This window comes from Populus euphratica, unplaced genomic scaffold (assembly GCF_000495115.2).
Source record: "Populus euphratica unplaced genomic scaffold, PopEup_1.0 scaffold201.1, whole genome shotgun sequence".
NCBI classification, from domain to species: Eukaryota; Viridiplantae; Streptophyta; class Magnoliopsida; order Malpighiales; family Salicaceae; genus Populus; species Populus euphratica.
This window is the reverse complement of record NW_011500084.1, coordinates 340,274-357,708: the sequence shown is the minus strand read 5'-3', so window position 1 is coordinate 357,708 and position 17,435 is coordinate 340,274. Positions and strand designations below refer to the sequence as shown.

General features: G+C 33.4%; 1 protein-coding gene across 1 annotated transcript; it reads right to left on the bottom strand.

Moving 5' to 3' along the window:
• Positions 1-12,673: 12,673 nt before the first annotated feature.
• Positions 12,674-13,203, bottom strand: LOC105108922 (uncharacterized). The gene is made up of 2 exons (XM_011003425.1): positions 13,073-13,203; positions 12,674-13,006 (listed from the first exon to the last, which is right to left on the bottom strand). The coding sequence occupies exons 1-2, from the start codon at positions 13,193-13,195 to the stop codon at positions 12,674-12,676; spliced, it is 456 nt and encodes a 151-aa protein (XP_011001727.1). The 5' UTR covers positions 13,196-13,203.
• Positions 13,204-17,435: the final 4,232 nt, after the last annotated feature.

Sequence of the window (17,435 nt, the reverse complement as noted above, 5' to 3'; positions counted from 1 at the left end):
CTCTTCCTTGGAGTTGCGTGCATACTCTGATGCTGATCATGGTAGTGATCCCACAGATCGCAAGTCTGTTACTGGGTTCTGTATCTTTTTAGGTGATTCTCTTATTTCTTGGAAAAGCAAGAAACAATCTATTGTTTCTCAATCATCCACCGAAGCAGAATATCGTGCCACGGCATCTACTACCAAAGAAATTTTTTGGTTACGTTGGTTACTTGCTGATATGGGAGTTTCCTTTTCTCATCCTACTCCTATGTATTGTGACAACCAGAGTTCTATTCAGATTGCTCACAACTCGGTTTTTCATGAGCGAACTAAGCACATTGAGATTAATTGTCATCTTACTCGTCATCATCTCAAGCATGGCACCATTGCTTTGCCTTTTGTTCCTTCTTCCTTGCAGATTGCAGATTTCTTCACCAAGGCACATTCCATCTCTCATTTTTGTTTTCTAATTGGCAAACTCTCGATGCTTGTAGCTGCCGCATCGTGAGTTTGAGGGGAGATGTTAAATAATATTTAGTAGTCTTATTTATTAAGGGTATAATAGTACTTTCAGTTTAATCTATATATACTTTATTTGTATTTAGGTCAAGGTTAAGCATTCATAATATACAGATTATTCAGAATTCTAGCCTCCCTTTTGTGTTTGATCTTAATTATTTTAACATCTTCATCATCAGCTCCCTTTTCTATTCACTTTTTTTCCCTGCTTCTTGAGAGATTAGCCGACCATGGTTTTGTTTTTTTCTTATATACATGAATAAAGCATGCTTTCCCAGTTTCTGTTTTGTTTCTCTCTGTTGGCGTTGTGAAATGAATAAGGCAGTTTGTTTTTAAAGTGAGGAAATAATGGGGTTGAGGCACAAACATAGGGGTTTGATTTCAAAATTTCAATTTCAAAACTGTGGCTCCCTTATGTATACGGATTTATTCCTTTCTAGTTACAAAATTTTAAGTTGATTTGGCTTTGAAGGTTTTTTTGTTACGAATTGTTTCAAGCTTCTTGTAATTCTTATAATATGTATGATGGCTTGCTACTTTCCATTTTGATGTTTACGTCTAATTGTGATGTTTGCGTTTCGACAAAAATATAAAAAAATGTTTGCTTATGTGTTGCATACGACCAATACCCTAACATGTTTTGAACGTTTTTTTTTATACAAAAAATATAGGAAGTTTTGAAAAATATGTTTACATATGGATTTCTTAAACAAAACAAAAATTGTTTTCTTGCATTTCTGGATTTTACAACAAGTTTGTAAAACTCCAAAGGGTATTGGTCAATATTCCAAAAAATATAAAAATATTATTTTGGGGCGGAATTTATCTATTATTCACTGCTAATATTTGGATAAAGAAATCCTTAAAGGACAAATATCCAAAATATTATTGGGAATAATTTGTTATTATTCACTCTTCACTCTTAATATTTGGATAAAGAAACCTGGAGAGGTAAATATCCAAAATAATTTTTTAGGAATAATAAATCCGCACATATCCTTGAAAGAAGTCGTGATTATAATCGTGGACATTTTAATTTTTTACTCCACGGTTTACGAGCCGTGAGAGTATAAAACACTAAGGAAAAAAAATAGGTTTTTTTGTTTAAGCGCCCTAAATTTTTAAATTTTTATCCTTCCTCCTTGGGATTTACGAGTCGCAAACTCTTGAAATACTAAGGAAAAATGAGCTTTCGAAGCACATGGAATCTCCTTGGATTTCTATCTTAATAAATTTAGTTTGAAACAAACCTAGGAAAATTGATGGGATTAGAAAACACCAACATCATAGCAATTATAAAACAAACCACACACCAAGCAGCTTACCTTAGATAGGGCGTACTAAGGGTGCTAATACCTTCCCTTTACGCCACCAATCCCTTACCTTAGAATCTCTGAAAGACTAGTTAGGGTTTTTAGTGACCAAAATACTAGATGACGACTCTAAAGAACCGACTCCCTTATTCATAATAAAACAAAGACCCCGAAACCAATCGAGGATCGCTGCGACATCATGCTCCGCTCACAAGGTTGCAACAATAATCAAGGCTTCTTTCAAGGATATGTGATGACTTATTATTCCTGGAAAATTATTTTGGATATTTACCACTTAGGGTTTCTTTATCCAAACATTAGCGTTGTTTATAATTTGTACAATTAACCTCCCTGTGGTTCGACCCCGGTCTTGCCGGGTTATTTATTACTTCGACACTCCTGCACTTGGGAGAAGACATCAATCTTTTAGTCGTGTCAAGTTTTTGGCGCCGTTGCCGGGGAGGTAAGTTCTTGTATAAATTATAGTATTTATTTTATTTTCTCTTTTCACTTTTCTTGTATATAACTTTGTTTCTTTTCTTTTGTTTCTTTTTATTTTGTTTTCTTCCTCCTTCTTTTGCTTTCTTGTTCTTCTTTTTATTTTATTCCTACACGTGCATGAGAGTGTGGTCACGTACATCAAGTGGTAGACTTTGTAGGGTATCCTCATCATTTTCAGAAAATATGGCCGAAGAAGATAATCAATCACTTCATAATGAGAATAATGAGAATAACCGTGCTAGAACACTTAGAGACCACATGAATCCCACAAGAACAAGTGCACCATCATGCATAGTTTTTCCTCCTGATGCATCTCATTTTAATTTTAAACCAGGTATTATTCAACTTTTACCTTCTTTTCATGGTTTGGAATTGGAAAATCCATACTTGCATTTAAGGGAATTTGAGGAGGTCTGCAACACATATAATAATTTAAATTGTAGCATGAACACCATTAGATTAAAGCTTTTTCCTTTTTCATTAAAAGATAAAGCTAAAACATGGCTACAAAATTTAAGACCAGGATCCATTCGTGCTTGGGATGAAATGCAACAACAGTTTTTAAAGAAGTTTTTTCCATCTCATAGAACAAACTCTTTCAAGAGACAAATCACCACTTTCACTCAAAAACCAGGAGAAACATTTTACCAATGTTGGGATAGGTATCGAGACTTGCTTAGTACTTGCCCTCATCATGGTTTTGAAACATGGAGATTGGTTTCACATTTCTATGAAGGGTTAACACCTAAAGATAGGCAAATGGTTGAATTGATGTGCAATGGAACTTTTGAAGATAAAGACCCTGATGAAGCAATGGAGTACTTAGACTTGTTAGCTGAAAATGCTCAAAATTGGGACACCGCGGGTACATATGAGGCACCGAGTAAAACTCAACCTCATACATCTAGTGGAGGTATGTACAACCTTAGGGAAGATCATGACCTTCAAGCCAAGTTTGCATCTTTAGCTAGAAAAGTCGAGGCACTAGAATTGAAAAAGAGTGGTCAATTAAAATCTGTTGAAAACATTGTGTGTCAAATCTGTGAAACAAATGAACACTCAACCAACGATTGTCCAACCTTGCCTTCTTTTAAGGAATGTCTCCATGAACAAGCCCATGCTTTAAACAGTTTCGAAAGGCCCAATCATAACCCATATTTGCAAACATACAATCCTGGTTGGAGAAATCACCAAAATTTTAGTTGGAAGAGTGACAATGCACAAACTTCACAACCACCGTTTCAAGCACACCATAATTTCCAAAATTCTCATGGATATGCACCTCCTTATGCTCCACCTCCTAGAAGAAATCTTGAGGAAACATTGCATGCATTCATTGAAAAGCAAGAGACAATCAATACTCAACTTGCTCAAAACATGACAGATTTTAAAGATACTCTTGCAAAATTAACATCTGCTCTCAGTTTCCAAGAGAAAGGTAAGTTTCCATCTCAAACACAACAAAATCCCAAAGGGCAATACAATGCAAATGCAAGTAGTTCCGGAAGCCAACACATGGATCAAGTCAAATCAGTCACTACTCTGCGCAGTGGTAAGGTTATTGAAAAACCCTCTCTTGAACCTTATGAGAAAGATGATGAGTCAATCTCTGAGGGTAAGGAAGGGGTTGAATCTGAAAATTGCAAAGAAACGACTGATTCACCGCCAGCACTTCCATTTCCTCAAGCCATGACCAAACAAAGGAAAGTCAATCACAATTCTGAAATTTATGAAATTTTCAAACAGGTAAGGATCAATATACCTTTGTTGGATGCTATTAAACAGGTTCCTTCCTATGCTAAATTTTTGAAAGATCTATGCACTGTGAAGAGGAAACTGAATGTGAAAAAGAAAGCCTTTCTAGCCGAACAAGTAAGTGCTATTCTTCAGAACAATAATGCTTTGAAATATAAAGACCCTGGTTGTCCTACAATTTCTTGCTTTATTGGAGAGCATAAAATTGAAAGAGCCTTACTTGATCTTGGTGCTAGTGTGAATTTACTTCCATATTCAGTTTTTCAGAGTCTCAATCTAGGTGAGTTAAAACCAACTTCTATATCTCTTTTACTTGCCGATAGATCTGTAAAAGTGCCTAGAGGAATAATTGAAGATGTGTTAGTACAAGTCGATAAATTCATTTATCCTGTGGATTTTATTGTCTTGGACACAGAACCTGTTGAAGCATGTAATTCATTTCCTGTTATTTTAGGACGTCCGTTTCTTGCAACCTCTAACGCATTGATTAATTGTAGGAATGGACTGATGAAGCTATCATTTGGAAACATGACATTGGAGATGAATATTTTCAACATTTGCAAACAATCTGGAGAGGATAATGATTTACAAGAAGTAGATCATATTGATGAATTAGTTTATGATCAACTTGAATCTACTTTATATAAAAATGAGTTGGATGAATCTAAAGATTTGCAAATGTTGATGTGAATCTTTTGTCAACAATGATAACAAATTTGACATCTGATATCACATCAATTGATGATTACTTTCCTAATGAATCCTTACTTTCTTTTAGTCCAATGCCTTGGTATGATAAAAATATCAATTTTCTTGCTTTAGGAGAATTGCTAGCTGATTGGAGTACCCAAGACAAAGAAAAGTTTTTGAACGAATTGAAGAACTTTTTATTGTGATGACCCTAACTTATTCAAATATTGTTCTAATCAAATATTTCAAAGATTCATTTCCGACAATGAGGTAAGTAGTGTCATTAAACTTTGTCATTCTAAAGCATGTGGAAGTTATTTCTCATCCAAAAGGACGGCTATAAAAATCTTTCAAAATGGATTTTATTGGCCCACCAAGTTCAAAGACACAGATGCATTCTGCAAAACTTGTGAAAATTATCAAAAAGTTGATCCTGGTAAAAAAGTTTTGTTTTATAATTCTCAACTCTATGCATTCCCTAGAGAGCTAAGATCAAGATGGAACAATCCTTATGGGGCGTGTGATATTGAGAATTCAATGAATGACAATGTTTTTAAGGAAAATGGACATCGTTTGAAAGCTTACTTTGATAATTTTCCTAGTGAAAATGAATCAACTAGTTTGAATGATCTTGTAGATAAAGGTTGATTATTTTGTTTTTCTTACATTTGTTTTTATTTTTTTTTAGTGATTTTTGCTAGTTTCTCTCACCCCGGTCAAATGGCGGACAACGATACTCCGTGACTTATATCGTTTCTTTTAGTTTCCCATAATAACTGATATTTGTGTATATATTTATGCAATTCTTTGAATCTCTCTTCCAATTCTCATTTGAAAATGGACACTAATCTTGAAAAATTGAAAAAGTATTTTCCTGCTCTGCCTCAGAATGCGATTACAAAAATTTACCATGCTAGATGTGCAAGATCGAGATTGTTAATGAATCATGGAATTCCTGAAGATATTCGTTGATTGATTGAAGCGAAGGTCTGATTATCAAGTGAGTCCTCTAACTCCTTCATTTCACACATGCCTGAAACAGATAAAAGCACTTTTGTAAAGAAACGTCGTGCAAAACGATTGAAAGTCTGTCATCAATGTGCTAGATGGACTTGTAATACACAATGTTGTTCTTTAGGAATGGTATCTATAAACCGTAAAGATAAAATACAATTCATTAAGGATGGCATGAGTAAGGAGTCTTTAGATAATCTTCTATTGACTTTTGAGATGCATCCTAGTAGAGATGTGCATCGTGTAATTCATGATTTATGACCACTATTTCTTAAAGAACATGATCGACTTAGTCTTGGAAATCTAACTAAAAAAGACCATATTTGCCAGTTTTTAAGAAAACTAGATGGGAAGCCTATCCTTGACCCATAGAGGGCGTTTAAGCCGTTCTTGGATGTAAAACGAAGGAAAGATGTGAGCCACAATCACAACTACCTGTACATACATATGCTTTTTCAAAAGTAAATAAATAAATAAATAAAGAGAGAGAGAGAGTGTGTGTGAGACTCCAACTGGCCTACATATAGGTGTTATGATAGTCTTTCTAATTTCTCATCTATAAAACCCTTTCTTCCTTCCTTTCATTTCTACTCAACACATACATTCAACAAATACAGAAGTGTGTAGAAATGGAAAGTTCCTCAAGTCATCATATAAGAAATATTTGTGTTTTCAGTGGATCTAGTCCTGGGAAAGAAAAGGAGTTTTTAGAATCAGCAAATCATCTTGATCAAGTGCTAGCTAAGAGAAAGATTCATTTAATGTATGAGGGAGACAGTCTTGAGTTAATGGGAGGTGTGTCAATAGCTGCATTTTTAGGAGGTAGTAAAGTTTTAGGGGGTCGTCCCCGAAGCTTTAGCACAAGGGGACATCATTGGAAAAACAATTGGAGAGGAACTTCAGGTCTCCACAATGTCGGCTCGAATGAGTGCAATGTTTAACCATGTTGATGCCTTCATTGCTTTACCACGTGGTCTAGGTACATTGGAAGAGATCTTTTATATTTCCTCTTGGGCTCAACTGCACATTCACTATAAACCCATAGGTTTGTTAAATGTTAATGGTTATTATGATAAGTTGTTGTCTTTTCTTGATCATGCTGTGGAACAGGAATTTCTAACATCTTCTGCACGACAAATCATAATCTCTACTGCTACTGCTGAACAATTAATTGACCAGCTATAATCCTTCATTCCTGTAATTGATCATTGCATGAGTCGCATAAATTGGTCAACTAAGGAAAGTTGTAAAAAGCTTAGATTGGATTTGAGCCTTCATTTGTGAATTTTTGTGTCTTTTGATTTTATTATTGTGTTTTGTTATTTTTTATTTTTATTTCAGTGTGTTTCAGGTTTGTCAGTGTTTGTTATTTCAGGTGATATCTTCTATACTTTATCTTTCTACCTTTAAAAATTGAGGACAATGTCTTGTTTTGGTTAGGGGGGAGGGTAGTGTTGATAAAAAAAAATTGCTTTTCATTTCATAAAGCATGTGCATAATTATTGTTACTAGGATGGCAGAGTAAAGGAGCTCTTTTGTTAAAGTGACTCTTGAGACGTATCTTAGTAACTATTCTTAACAAGGTCTATTATAATACTTCCTGAAATATTCAGGTTTACAAACTCTCGTATTGTTACCACTTAATTCTGCTCATATACTTATTTAACATGTATTCTTAAACCTTAATTTACACACACACACTTTAACATATGATTGTGGGTTGCATATTGGATTATTACATTATTTATGTTCTTTTGTTAAAGGTAACAACTAAGGGAAAGGGATTGTATATAATTAAAAAAAAAACATGAAAAAAAAAAAAAAAAAAAAAAAAAAAAAAAAAAAAAAAAAAAAAAAAAAAATACTGTTGTTGTTATTGTTGTTTTATAATTGTTGTTTATAATTTTTACAATTAACCTCCCTGTGGTTCGACCCCGGTCTTGCCGGGTTATTTATTACTTCGACACTCCTGCACTTGGGAGAAGACATCAATCTTTTCGTCATGTCAAGCAACTATGTTGTCACCAGGTTCATGTGTAGTTCCTACCATTTAGTGATTCTCCTATATTGAGAAGTTTTGTTTTGAAACTTTTTGTTTATCTATATTTTTAATTTATTGATTCATATTATTTATCTCTCTCATTTTATTTAGATAACTCATTGATTGTAATATTGTTAACTTATTTTATTATATTTTAATATAATTTAATTTATTGACTGGAATTGTCAATATATAATTAGTTAAAAAATATTACTTATAATTTTATGGTTTTATGTTTCAAGTTTATATTATGTTTTTCGTGTAATAGCAAAAAAATATTTTTAACAATCTTGATCTCAATAGTTACAAAAATTTAAAAAAAAATTATATATATATTTTTATATATTTTACAATAGTTAGAAATATTAAAAAGAGAAAGAGAAAGTCATTTAAACAAACAAAATTATACCATTTCTATTCTTGCCTATATTTTTATTTTCTTACATTCTCCATATAATTTTAATTCTAAAATAATAAATTAAATTAAAATTTATAATATTAATAAATTGGATCTTAGTATTTTTTTTAAGGAACATTTAGCTATTGTTTTATCTTATATTTGACATCATTAAGTTATTTATTTGTTTTGAGAAACTCTTCCTATTAAAGAAAACCTATGTCAAAAGATAGCATTTTTTTTTGTGTCTATATTTTTTATATTTTCCTCTCTTTAATATTTTGATATTTTTATTAAAAATATGTTACAATTCACATTACACATTACATAAATAGGTATCAAACTAAATATGTAAAATATTTGAAGAGGTTGGAAAAATCATGAGTTTTAAAGGGTCAAATTGTATGCTTCTTTTTGGAATTTGGGTTTTTATTTAAGCTCTGTTTATTTGCAGGAAAGTTATTTTTTTTTTAGAAAGTAAATTTTGGAGAAAGTGAATTCCTAAAAGTGAATTATTTTTCGATATTTGGTAGTATTATTGATTGAAAACTTGTTATTCTCATAAACTAATTTTTAATTTTTTTAAATAAATAATATATAAAAAAATAAATGAAAATACAAATGAATGAATAAAAAATAATTTGGGAATTGAGTTAAGATAATAAGAATGAAATTATAAATTTGAGAGTCAATTTAGTTAAAAATTAAAAGAATTAATAAGTTTATGGACTTAATTAAATTTTAATTTATTTAATTAATGCAATCAAGGGGTTAATTAAAAAAATACCAAAGTTTAGGGCTGATTTGAGTAAAAAATACAAGAAATTAAAGTCCAAGAACCAAAATGCATATGTAATGATACCATAGAGGGGTTAATTGATTTTTCCAGGGGTAATTTTGAAATGCTTAAAAGTTGAAGACTTTTAATTAAACTTTGATTTATTTAGTTAATGCAATCAAGGGTTTAATTGAAGAAATACCAAAGTTTGGGGCTGATTTGAATAAAAAATGCAAGAAATTAAAGTTCAAGAACCAAAGTGCATAGGTAGTAATACCATAGGGGGGTTAATTGATTTTTCCAGTGGTAATTTTGAAAGGCTTAAAAGTTGAAGACTTTTAATTAAACTTTGATTTATTTAATTAATGCAATCAAGAGCTTAATTGAAGAAATACCAAAATTTGGGGCTGATTTGAGTTGAAAATGCAAGAAATTAAAGTTCAAGGACCAAAGTTCCTAGGTAGTGATACCAATGGGGGTTAATTGATTTTTCTAGGGGTAATTTTGAAAGAATTAAAAGTTGAAGAGCCAATGAAGCTTAATTGATTAAATTGGAAACCAAGGACTGTTTGGTAAATGGCTCTGAAATACAGGGGTTCAATTGCAATTGATCCAGGGTAAAATTAAAAAAAAAAGATTTCTGTGAGGACCCAATTGCTAAATGTCAAACGTTTAGGGGCAAATTGGAAATCTGCATTTCACGTGAAAACGGCGCCGTTTCAAAACAAACCATTCAACTCCTTCGTCCCACCGATTCAGTGGAAACTACAGCAGATCGTGGGTCGCGTCTCAGCTGCCCACGATCCCTCTGGCCTACAAGAAAAAGGCAACAAGCAGGAGGGGGAAGAGAGAACGAGCAGGGGGAACGAAGCAAACACAGAGAGGACAGAACACAGGGGAACAGAAAGAACAGGAAGGCAGAGAGAGAGAAAGGGAAAGAAGAAAGATACAAACAAAGAACGAATACAGAGAAAGTGAACGAAAACAGAGATAGATATGGAAGGGAAAAAAGACCAGAGAAGAAGATCAAGAACAGAGAGATAAAGAGAACCCAGGAGAACATAAAATAAACGAAGAAAGATTTCTGGGCTTTCTTCCGGGACTCCAGCAAAGGAATGTCTGTTGTCTCCTAAACAACAGATCACCTAACCACCCAAAAACAAAGGAAACAGAGACGGACACAAACAGAGACAGAGAGAATAAGAAAAGCAAAAAGAAACCAAGCAAAGAAAAGCAAGACCAGAAGAGAAGCACAAAAAAAAAAAGGCAGAGGAGAAGAAAGTAGCTTTGGCTAGCCAGAACACCTTCGCCACCATCTCGTCCCCAAGCGTTCCAGCACCAGGTAAGCTGCGTTTTCCCTCCCCTTACATTTTAATTACCTTGTTGCTGTTCACGCACGCCGGTAGATAAAAAAAGAAACCGGGTTACTGGCGTGGGCCAGTAACCGGCTAGCCTGCTGGATCCAGCCCATATGAGTCTTGCCACCCATATAATCTAAATATTCATCAAAATCTATTGTATCAGGACCCTTGTAATACCTAGTAGTGCCGTAAAATACAATAAATAGTCCCCTCAAGCTGATTGAGAAAACGAACTTGTAGGTGATTGAGAAAATTGAAGAGAGATATCCAATAATAATAATAATAATAACCATAAACTTACATCCAATTTTACTATAAGTAACCGATTGAAGCAACATTTTAGTCCTAACTTCGTTAAGTTAAATACCAACCTATTACACACTATATATAAGATATTTATTTATGTTAAAAAACTATCTTAAGTTAAAAATTTAAATTGTTAGATGAAGTTCTAAGATATGATTTATATTATTCTATAACACACCTTCTCAAGTGAAAAAATTTTAGACTTAAAACTTGTAAAATCCATATTATTATGTGCCTAATTTTTATAAAAAAAAATGAAGATAATGAAATTCTCATGATCATTTGATGATCAAGCATTACTAGAAAATTGACGAAAACCAACAAAATTACCGATGAAATTTTTTTTGTTGGTAATTCTTACAGACAAAAATAATTCTGTCTCAAAATATGTCGGTATATACTGAGGACATAACTCTGTTAGCGATATAGTCAGTATATATCAATGGCATATTTCCTTTGGTATATACCGACCGGATCGCTGACGGCCTATACAATTTATTTGGAAAGATGCAACGACGTAGTGACGTGGAGTTTTTTCAGATGATTTTACCGATGGAATTATCTAGGGATTCAAACCGAGATAGCCGTACAATGACGTGCACTATCACCGACAGAATCACCGATGGAATCATCGACGAAATGTATCCATCAGTAAAAGCCATTATATACGCACCCCTTTGCTGACACTCACTTCCTCTGTTTCTCATTCTTCTTCTTTTCCATCCCACCTTTCCCCTCTCAAACTGCAGCCAACCACCCATCCCAACTCTCCACTATTCTCAACACAAGCACTCAAGTTTTTTATACTTTGTATATGGTCACAATATCCGTTTTTTATGGATTTTATCATTTTTTGTAAGTAAATCTATCCTTTTTAGTTTTAACATTTAAATGTGAATTTTATTGTTTTTTTAGTATGTGTATTTTGTTAACATATGTACTTGTTTGATTGTTATTTTTCAAAGAAACTTGTAGTATGAATGTATAATTTTGTAGTTGTTATAGTTTGTTTTAGATTTTGTCAAATTATATTTGTTTGTAAATTTTTGAAATTTTGTTTGAATTACACCAAATTAAATGTGTTGTGATGAAATAAATAATTAATAGCTTGTTTAATGGGTTTTTTTTAATTGTTATCAATTCTATTGCGAAGTTGTGATTTCTGTAAATTTATATATGTATAAATTTATATGTATGAACGTTGATAGTTGATAATTGATAATGAATATTTAACATAAGTGTTGTTTTAGTTTGTTGGATAATGTCGGAGAAAACCAATATTTTTGTTATGTTTTATAGAGGTTTAATAGAAGTCATGGATGATTGTTCATGGATGTATCGAGACTCACCCCAAGAATTGCAGATGATGGATTATTGTAACTGTGTCTAGGGTTTTATTAATTTCACAACATTTATTCTGAGAAATTTTACTAATGACAATATTAGGTGTCCATGCAGGAAATGTAAAATTTAAAGTTTCTGCATCAAAATGTTGTAACGATGTATCTTCTAACCAAAGGGTTCATGGAGGATTACTTATGTTGGTATGCATATGGAGAACTATTTGTTCCTGATGAGAGCATGGAAGAACAGGTGGTTGAGTCAACTTCTAGTGCTAGCAACATGTATGAAGTTGGAAATGAGAACAATAATCCTTATAGGAATATGGTTATGGATGCAATGAGAATGAGTAAAGATAATGTTATGGAATGTCCAATTGTAGAAGAAGAAACTAATGTAGATGCAACAAGGTTTTTTGATCTGTTAAAAGATTCTGACGAACCATTATGTGATAGCTGCACGAACCACAATAAATTATCAGCCATAGCACAGGTGTTCACCATCAAGTTAGATCACGGGTTAAGTGAGGCCGGTTATGACAAGATTATTGAATGGACGAGAAGCATTTTACCTAAAGGGAACAGGCTGAAAGAGAACTTCTATGTGATGGTTCATTTTTCTAATGATGAAACCTGAAAATATTTTAATAGTATGTATCCTCACTTTTCAGTTGAATTAAGTAAGTTGAATTAAGTAACGTGTGTCTTGGGTTTTATCACTTCTGTGTACATAGAATTGCAAACCAGATTCATCATATCCAGAGACTTTAGCAGCTAGAAAGTTGAACATATCAGTTTTTCCATACCGGGCCGCACGAAAGAGAGCCGTCTCCCCGTTGTGGTTGCGCATGCCTAACAATCCAGGGGCTTTCTTCAGAAGTTTACCTGCAACAGCTACAGTGTGGTTGCTTGTGGCAGTCTCATGGAGGATTGTGTTTCCTGCACCATTTTGGCGAGTCAACTTGTCGAGATGATGATCAGGCAACTCATCTAGTAATTGTTCTACCAAGGATGCTTCTTTGGCATATGTAGCCATGTGAAATACTGTATCGTCGGTTACTGTTATTACGTGCAATGCATGATCCTGAAGCTTTAGGCAGAGATCTGCAATCCTCTTCGTGTTTCCTTTCATGAGAGCACAGTACAAGTCTCCGTTTATTTTCTGTGTAGGATCGATTTCAGTAGTACGGGAAGACATAAAGGGCTGCATGAAGAAGAGAGTGGTTAATTTTTTCCTTGAAACCAAAAAAATAAAAAACGAAGAAAATTTGCTATTCCAATCCTCAACAACAACCTTCTCTTTTATATCAGAATTCTGCTATCTTGAAGATTACGTAGATATTCCCTATTGGAGTACCTGCAAACGAATGGAGGGCAAAGTATAATAAAAATGTGAAAGCTATCTCCCCTTTTCCAAAGCTGTATACAGAAGCTTTTGATTTCATGACTGCATCTGGATTATTCATCATCTTTACTTGTGGTAGAGTTAGAATCTTGAACTTGTCGTTAAGTTATTGGAGAGTTAAGATCACTAACTAGCTATATAGTTTTCCACCCATCTGACCTTTTTATTTCTTTAATTTCAAAAAATTAAATAATACTTTGTATTGATCTCTTAAAATACACTATTCTTTTCTGGTGAATTCTTGCTGATGAGCTCCCCTTTTGTGGGGATATTTTCGAATTAATCCGTTTTTAGAAGCATATATTATTAATTACTGTGTTTTTTTTATAGCTTAGGAACTTGCTTATTAAGATTAGATTTTGGTCAGATTTGTTTTCTTAGTTCTGTATAAAAATTGTATTGCGTTTGTTAAACCATAATATTGCAGCTTGAAATCGAGATTCACATTCTTGCTTCTAAAATGAACAAGCAAAAAAGAAGAAAGTAAATTATTCGTTGCTTTGCCTTTTCCTTTTGGAATAATCCTACTTTAAAGAAGCTAGCATAGAAAATCAATTGGGTTTCACGTTCATGACAAAATATTGTCCTTGAAATCTATTTCCGACTAGCCATGGGGATATCATTTACTTCTGCTTGGAGTATATATAGAGTGCAATGGAAGTGATCACCAACCAGCTACGCTAGGCTAAAGGGTAGTTCCCCTGCAGTGAAACATGAAGATCAAAAGCGTTATAAATTCAGTCAAGGAACTACATATTTGAACACGGCAGGCCGGGAATAGTATCCCAGTTCTCTTCTATATTTCTAATAAACCAGAATATTATATATTCTTTGTTATCTTATCGATGAAGTCCTAGAAAAAACTTCTCTAGCTCGGGTTGTTCTTGAAACATCAGTATCCTGGTAGGACAGGGGATATTCCGATGATTAATTCAGTAAATATAAGAGAAGAAAGTAATGAACATAAAGAGAAAAATAAAATGAAGTTATAGAGAGTGTATCTGTGTGTGTATCATATGACATGGAATTTGTATGGCCTAGCTTTGTATGATAGTGTCTAGCTCTGGCTTTTTATGATGAGCTAGATTGTATGTGGTCTGGTTGGCTTTCAATGACCGAGTGTGGCTTTGTATGACTCTTTTTTGGTAGCCCCTCCATGTTGCTTGGTGGCTGAGTGTATTTATACACTCAGTTCTTGATTTTTTTTTAAGGAAAATGAGACGTATTATCAGTGGAAATTAAAATTGTTGTTCATTAGTGGTTGTGGAGCTGGTAATTTATTAAGAGCAAACATAGTGTTTATCAATATTATCGAGTGCTTTTCATATATATAATAAAACTCATTGGCTAGTCATGGTGTGTGAGCAAGTCTTGTCTTTGAGGTAAAGACATTGGCAAGACATGCCAGCCGGTGCAGTGTTCAATTGGCGTAGGAAAACGTTATCTTCTCTAGATAGAAAAAGTTGTACATGCACAGAGAAAAATATAATTATATGCATGAAAAATTTGTGTATAATTCTTGAAAACCTAAAAAAATACATAAAAGTATGTGCTGGGGGGGTGTTTTGTACAGGGATTGCATGAGTTCTTCTTGAATTTTTTTTTTAATGTTTCTACATGAGAGAGTAGAGTTTAATTATTTTTGTTATAATCTAATTTTGACCTTTTATTTTTTTATATTTTAATTAATTAAAAAAATTCAAAACATATATCTTTTCAGTAAATTTAATTAATTTTAATCATGTCATTACTTTTGCTGTTTTTATTTAATTTTTGTATGTTAAAAAATAATAAAAATACATAACTGAGATTGAAATTGGAACAATAATTGAGTATTATAGCTAAAATTAAGTTTGAGAATTTTTGGGCTATAATTGAGGGCTTAATTGAAGAAGAAATTGATAAAAGGGCTTAATTTGATTTAATTTGGCTAAGATTAAAAGAAAATGAAATTCAAGGATGAGTTTGAAATGATTGCAAATTTAGAAGATCAATTATGGGTCTAATCGAAGAAGAAAATTGAAATTGGAAGTTAATTTGACTTAAAAATGAAGAATTGAAGAACCAAAACTGAAATGAAAGAGGGAGAAATCATAGGACATATTGTAATTTGATCAAGGGTGAAATTGAAAGAAATTAAGAAGAAAGAGGTGAAATTGACCTGAATTAGAAAAATCCAAAGGCCAAGACTGAAGTACAAATGACGCTAAAACGCAGGGACAAATAAGAAGTTTAATTTGATTTTAATTAGAAAAACCTAATTATAATTGAGGCTGAAAACGACGCTGTTTCACATTAAGCGAAAGTGAAAGTGAAACAATGCGTTTTGATAGATAGAGGGAAGAGCATCTGATGAATATTTGAAGGAAACGACGCCGTTTTGTTCTAAATTCTGCAGAAATTCAGGGCATTAAAAGACATTGGAACAACTGAATCTCATGCAACATTAGAGTTTGATCTTGGTCCTAATTGAGTCTCTTGGTGGCACAAAAACAAAAGAAACGTGTCCTCTACAATCGCAGCTCAAGATATCAGGTTTTAATTCTGAGGATCTACTACAGATTTTGAGTCAAACATACCCTCTCAGTCAGCTTTTCATCAAGAACTATAACCCAGCCTTTCCATTCATATGCAAGATCCATTTTTCAAAATTTGATACTCTCTCCATGAATCAAGCAAAGAGGAATCAATGCCCAATACCTAAGCTGCTTTCCAGGGCTATCTTCAAGGATTTGATACTAACAAAGGCAGTGATTTTTTTTGCCCCTTCTTAAAAGGATTAACACCCGCCTATAAAAGGAACACAAAAAAAGAAAAAAAGGAGGATCACCAGAGGGACAAACAGAGAGGGCAAGAAACCGCAGTAGAAAAGTTGATTCTGTGGGGGCAACGGGAAAGACGACTCTTCATCCCTCTAGAGGCAGATCGTTAATTCTTCTAGACAAAGAGAGGCCCTTTTAGTGCAGATTTTTGGTGAGTTTTCTTCACTTTTCCAAGTTAAAAAGCAAGCGGATTACACAAGTAAAATAAGCTAATTAAAATACACAACAAGCTTTATAGAAATTCTTCCTTAAACTTTATTAATCTGTAAAACAAAAAAAAAACACTATACATAAATCCATATAAATGCTATAAACAAAAATTGCATGCTACACCACCACCTTGGTCTGCAGCAAAACAGTTATGGTCTCTTATGATTATTCAGTTTTCACATGAAGAATATCATTACGTATTCGTCATTCCACGCCTTCTTCGTGTATAAACATGTACGAGTAGAGCTCAAGACCATATATTTGTGAGATCAAGACTTTATTCTATTTTTGCATGTGAAGTTTGGATAGAGTTGCAGGTTGTTCACCATTGAGTATGCATATTCATTTAGGGAATGGAATCCCAGGAAGTTAATCTTTCATGATCACTAGATAAATGAAAAGAACGTACAGAACTGAGAGGTGTAGTTTTTTCTCTTCTTCCCCTGAATGGCTTGGAAAGTGTTTGTCTTTGCTCCCGCCCTAACCAGCACCTGTGCTTTCTCTTCTTCCCCTGAATGGCTTGGAAAGTGTTTGTCTTTGCTCCCGCCCTAACCAGCACCTGTGCTTTCTCTTCTTCCCCTGAATGGCTTGGAAAGTGTTTGTCTTTGCTCCCGCCCTAACCAGCACCTGTGCTTTCTCTTCTTCCCCTGAATGGCTTGGAAAGTGTTTGTCTTTGCTCCCGCCCTAACCAGCACCTGTGCTCCCTTCCAGTAGGAAGCCTAACGAAGTCTTTCCTCTCTTTAACCTGCCAAGTCCCTCACGCTGATTCGTTTCTTTTTCAATAAATAATTGTGGGCCGTTTTGTCTGGACTTCAATGCATGCTGGGCCTAGTTTAAATCTTCAATGTTAATGGGTAATAGGTTCGGCTAAATTTGATAACTTAGGCTATTTGGTTTTGGACTGGATTTTTAGGTTTGGTTTAAGTATATATATACAAAAACAATAACTAGGTTTATCAACATTTAAATTAACCTAAAAAATAAAATAAAATGTATGGAAT

Coding starts and splice junctions, on each gene's coding strand:
- LOC105108922 (XM_011003425.1), bottom strand. CDS start 13,195: ATGTCTTCCCGTACTACTGAAATCGATCCTACACAGAAAATAAACGGA. Junction 13,007..13,072: donor TAAAGCTTCAGGATCATGCA/TTGCACGTAATA, acceptor AAAGAAGCATCC/TTGGTAGAACAATTACTAGA.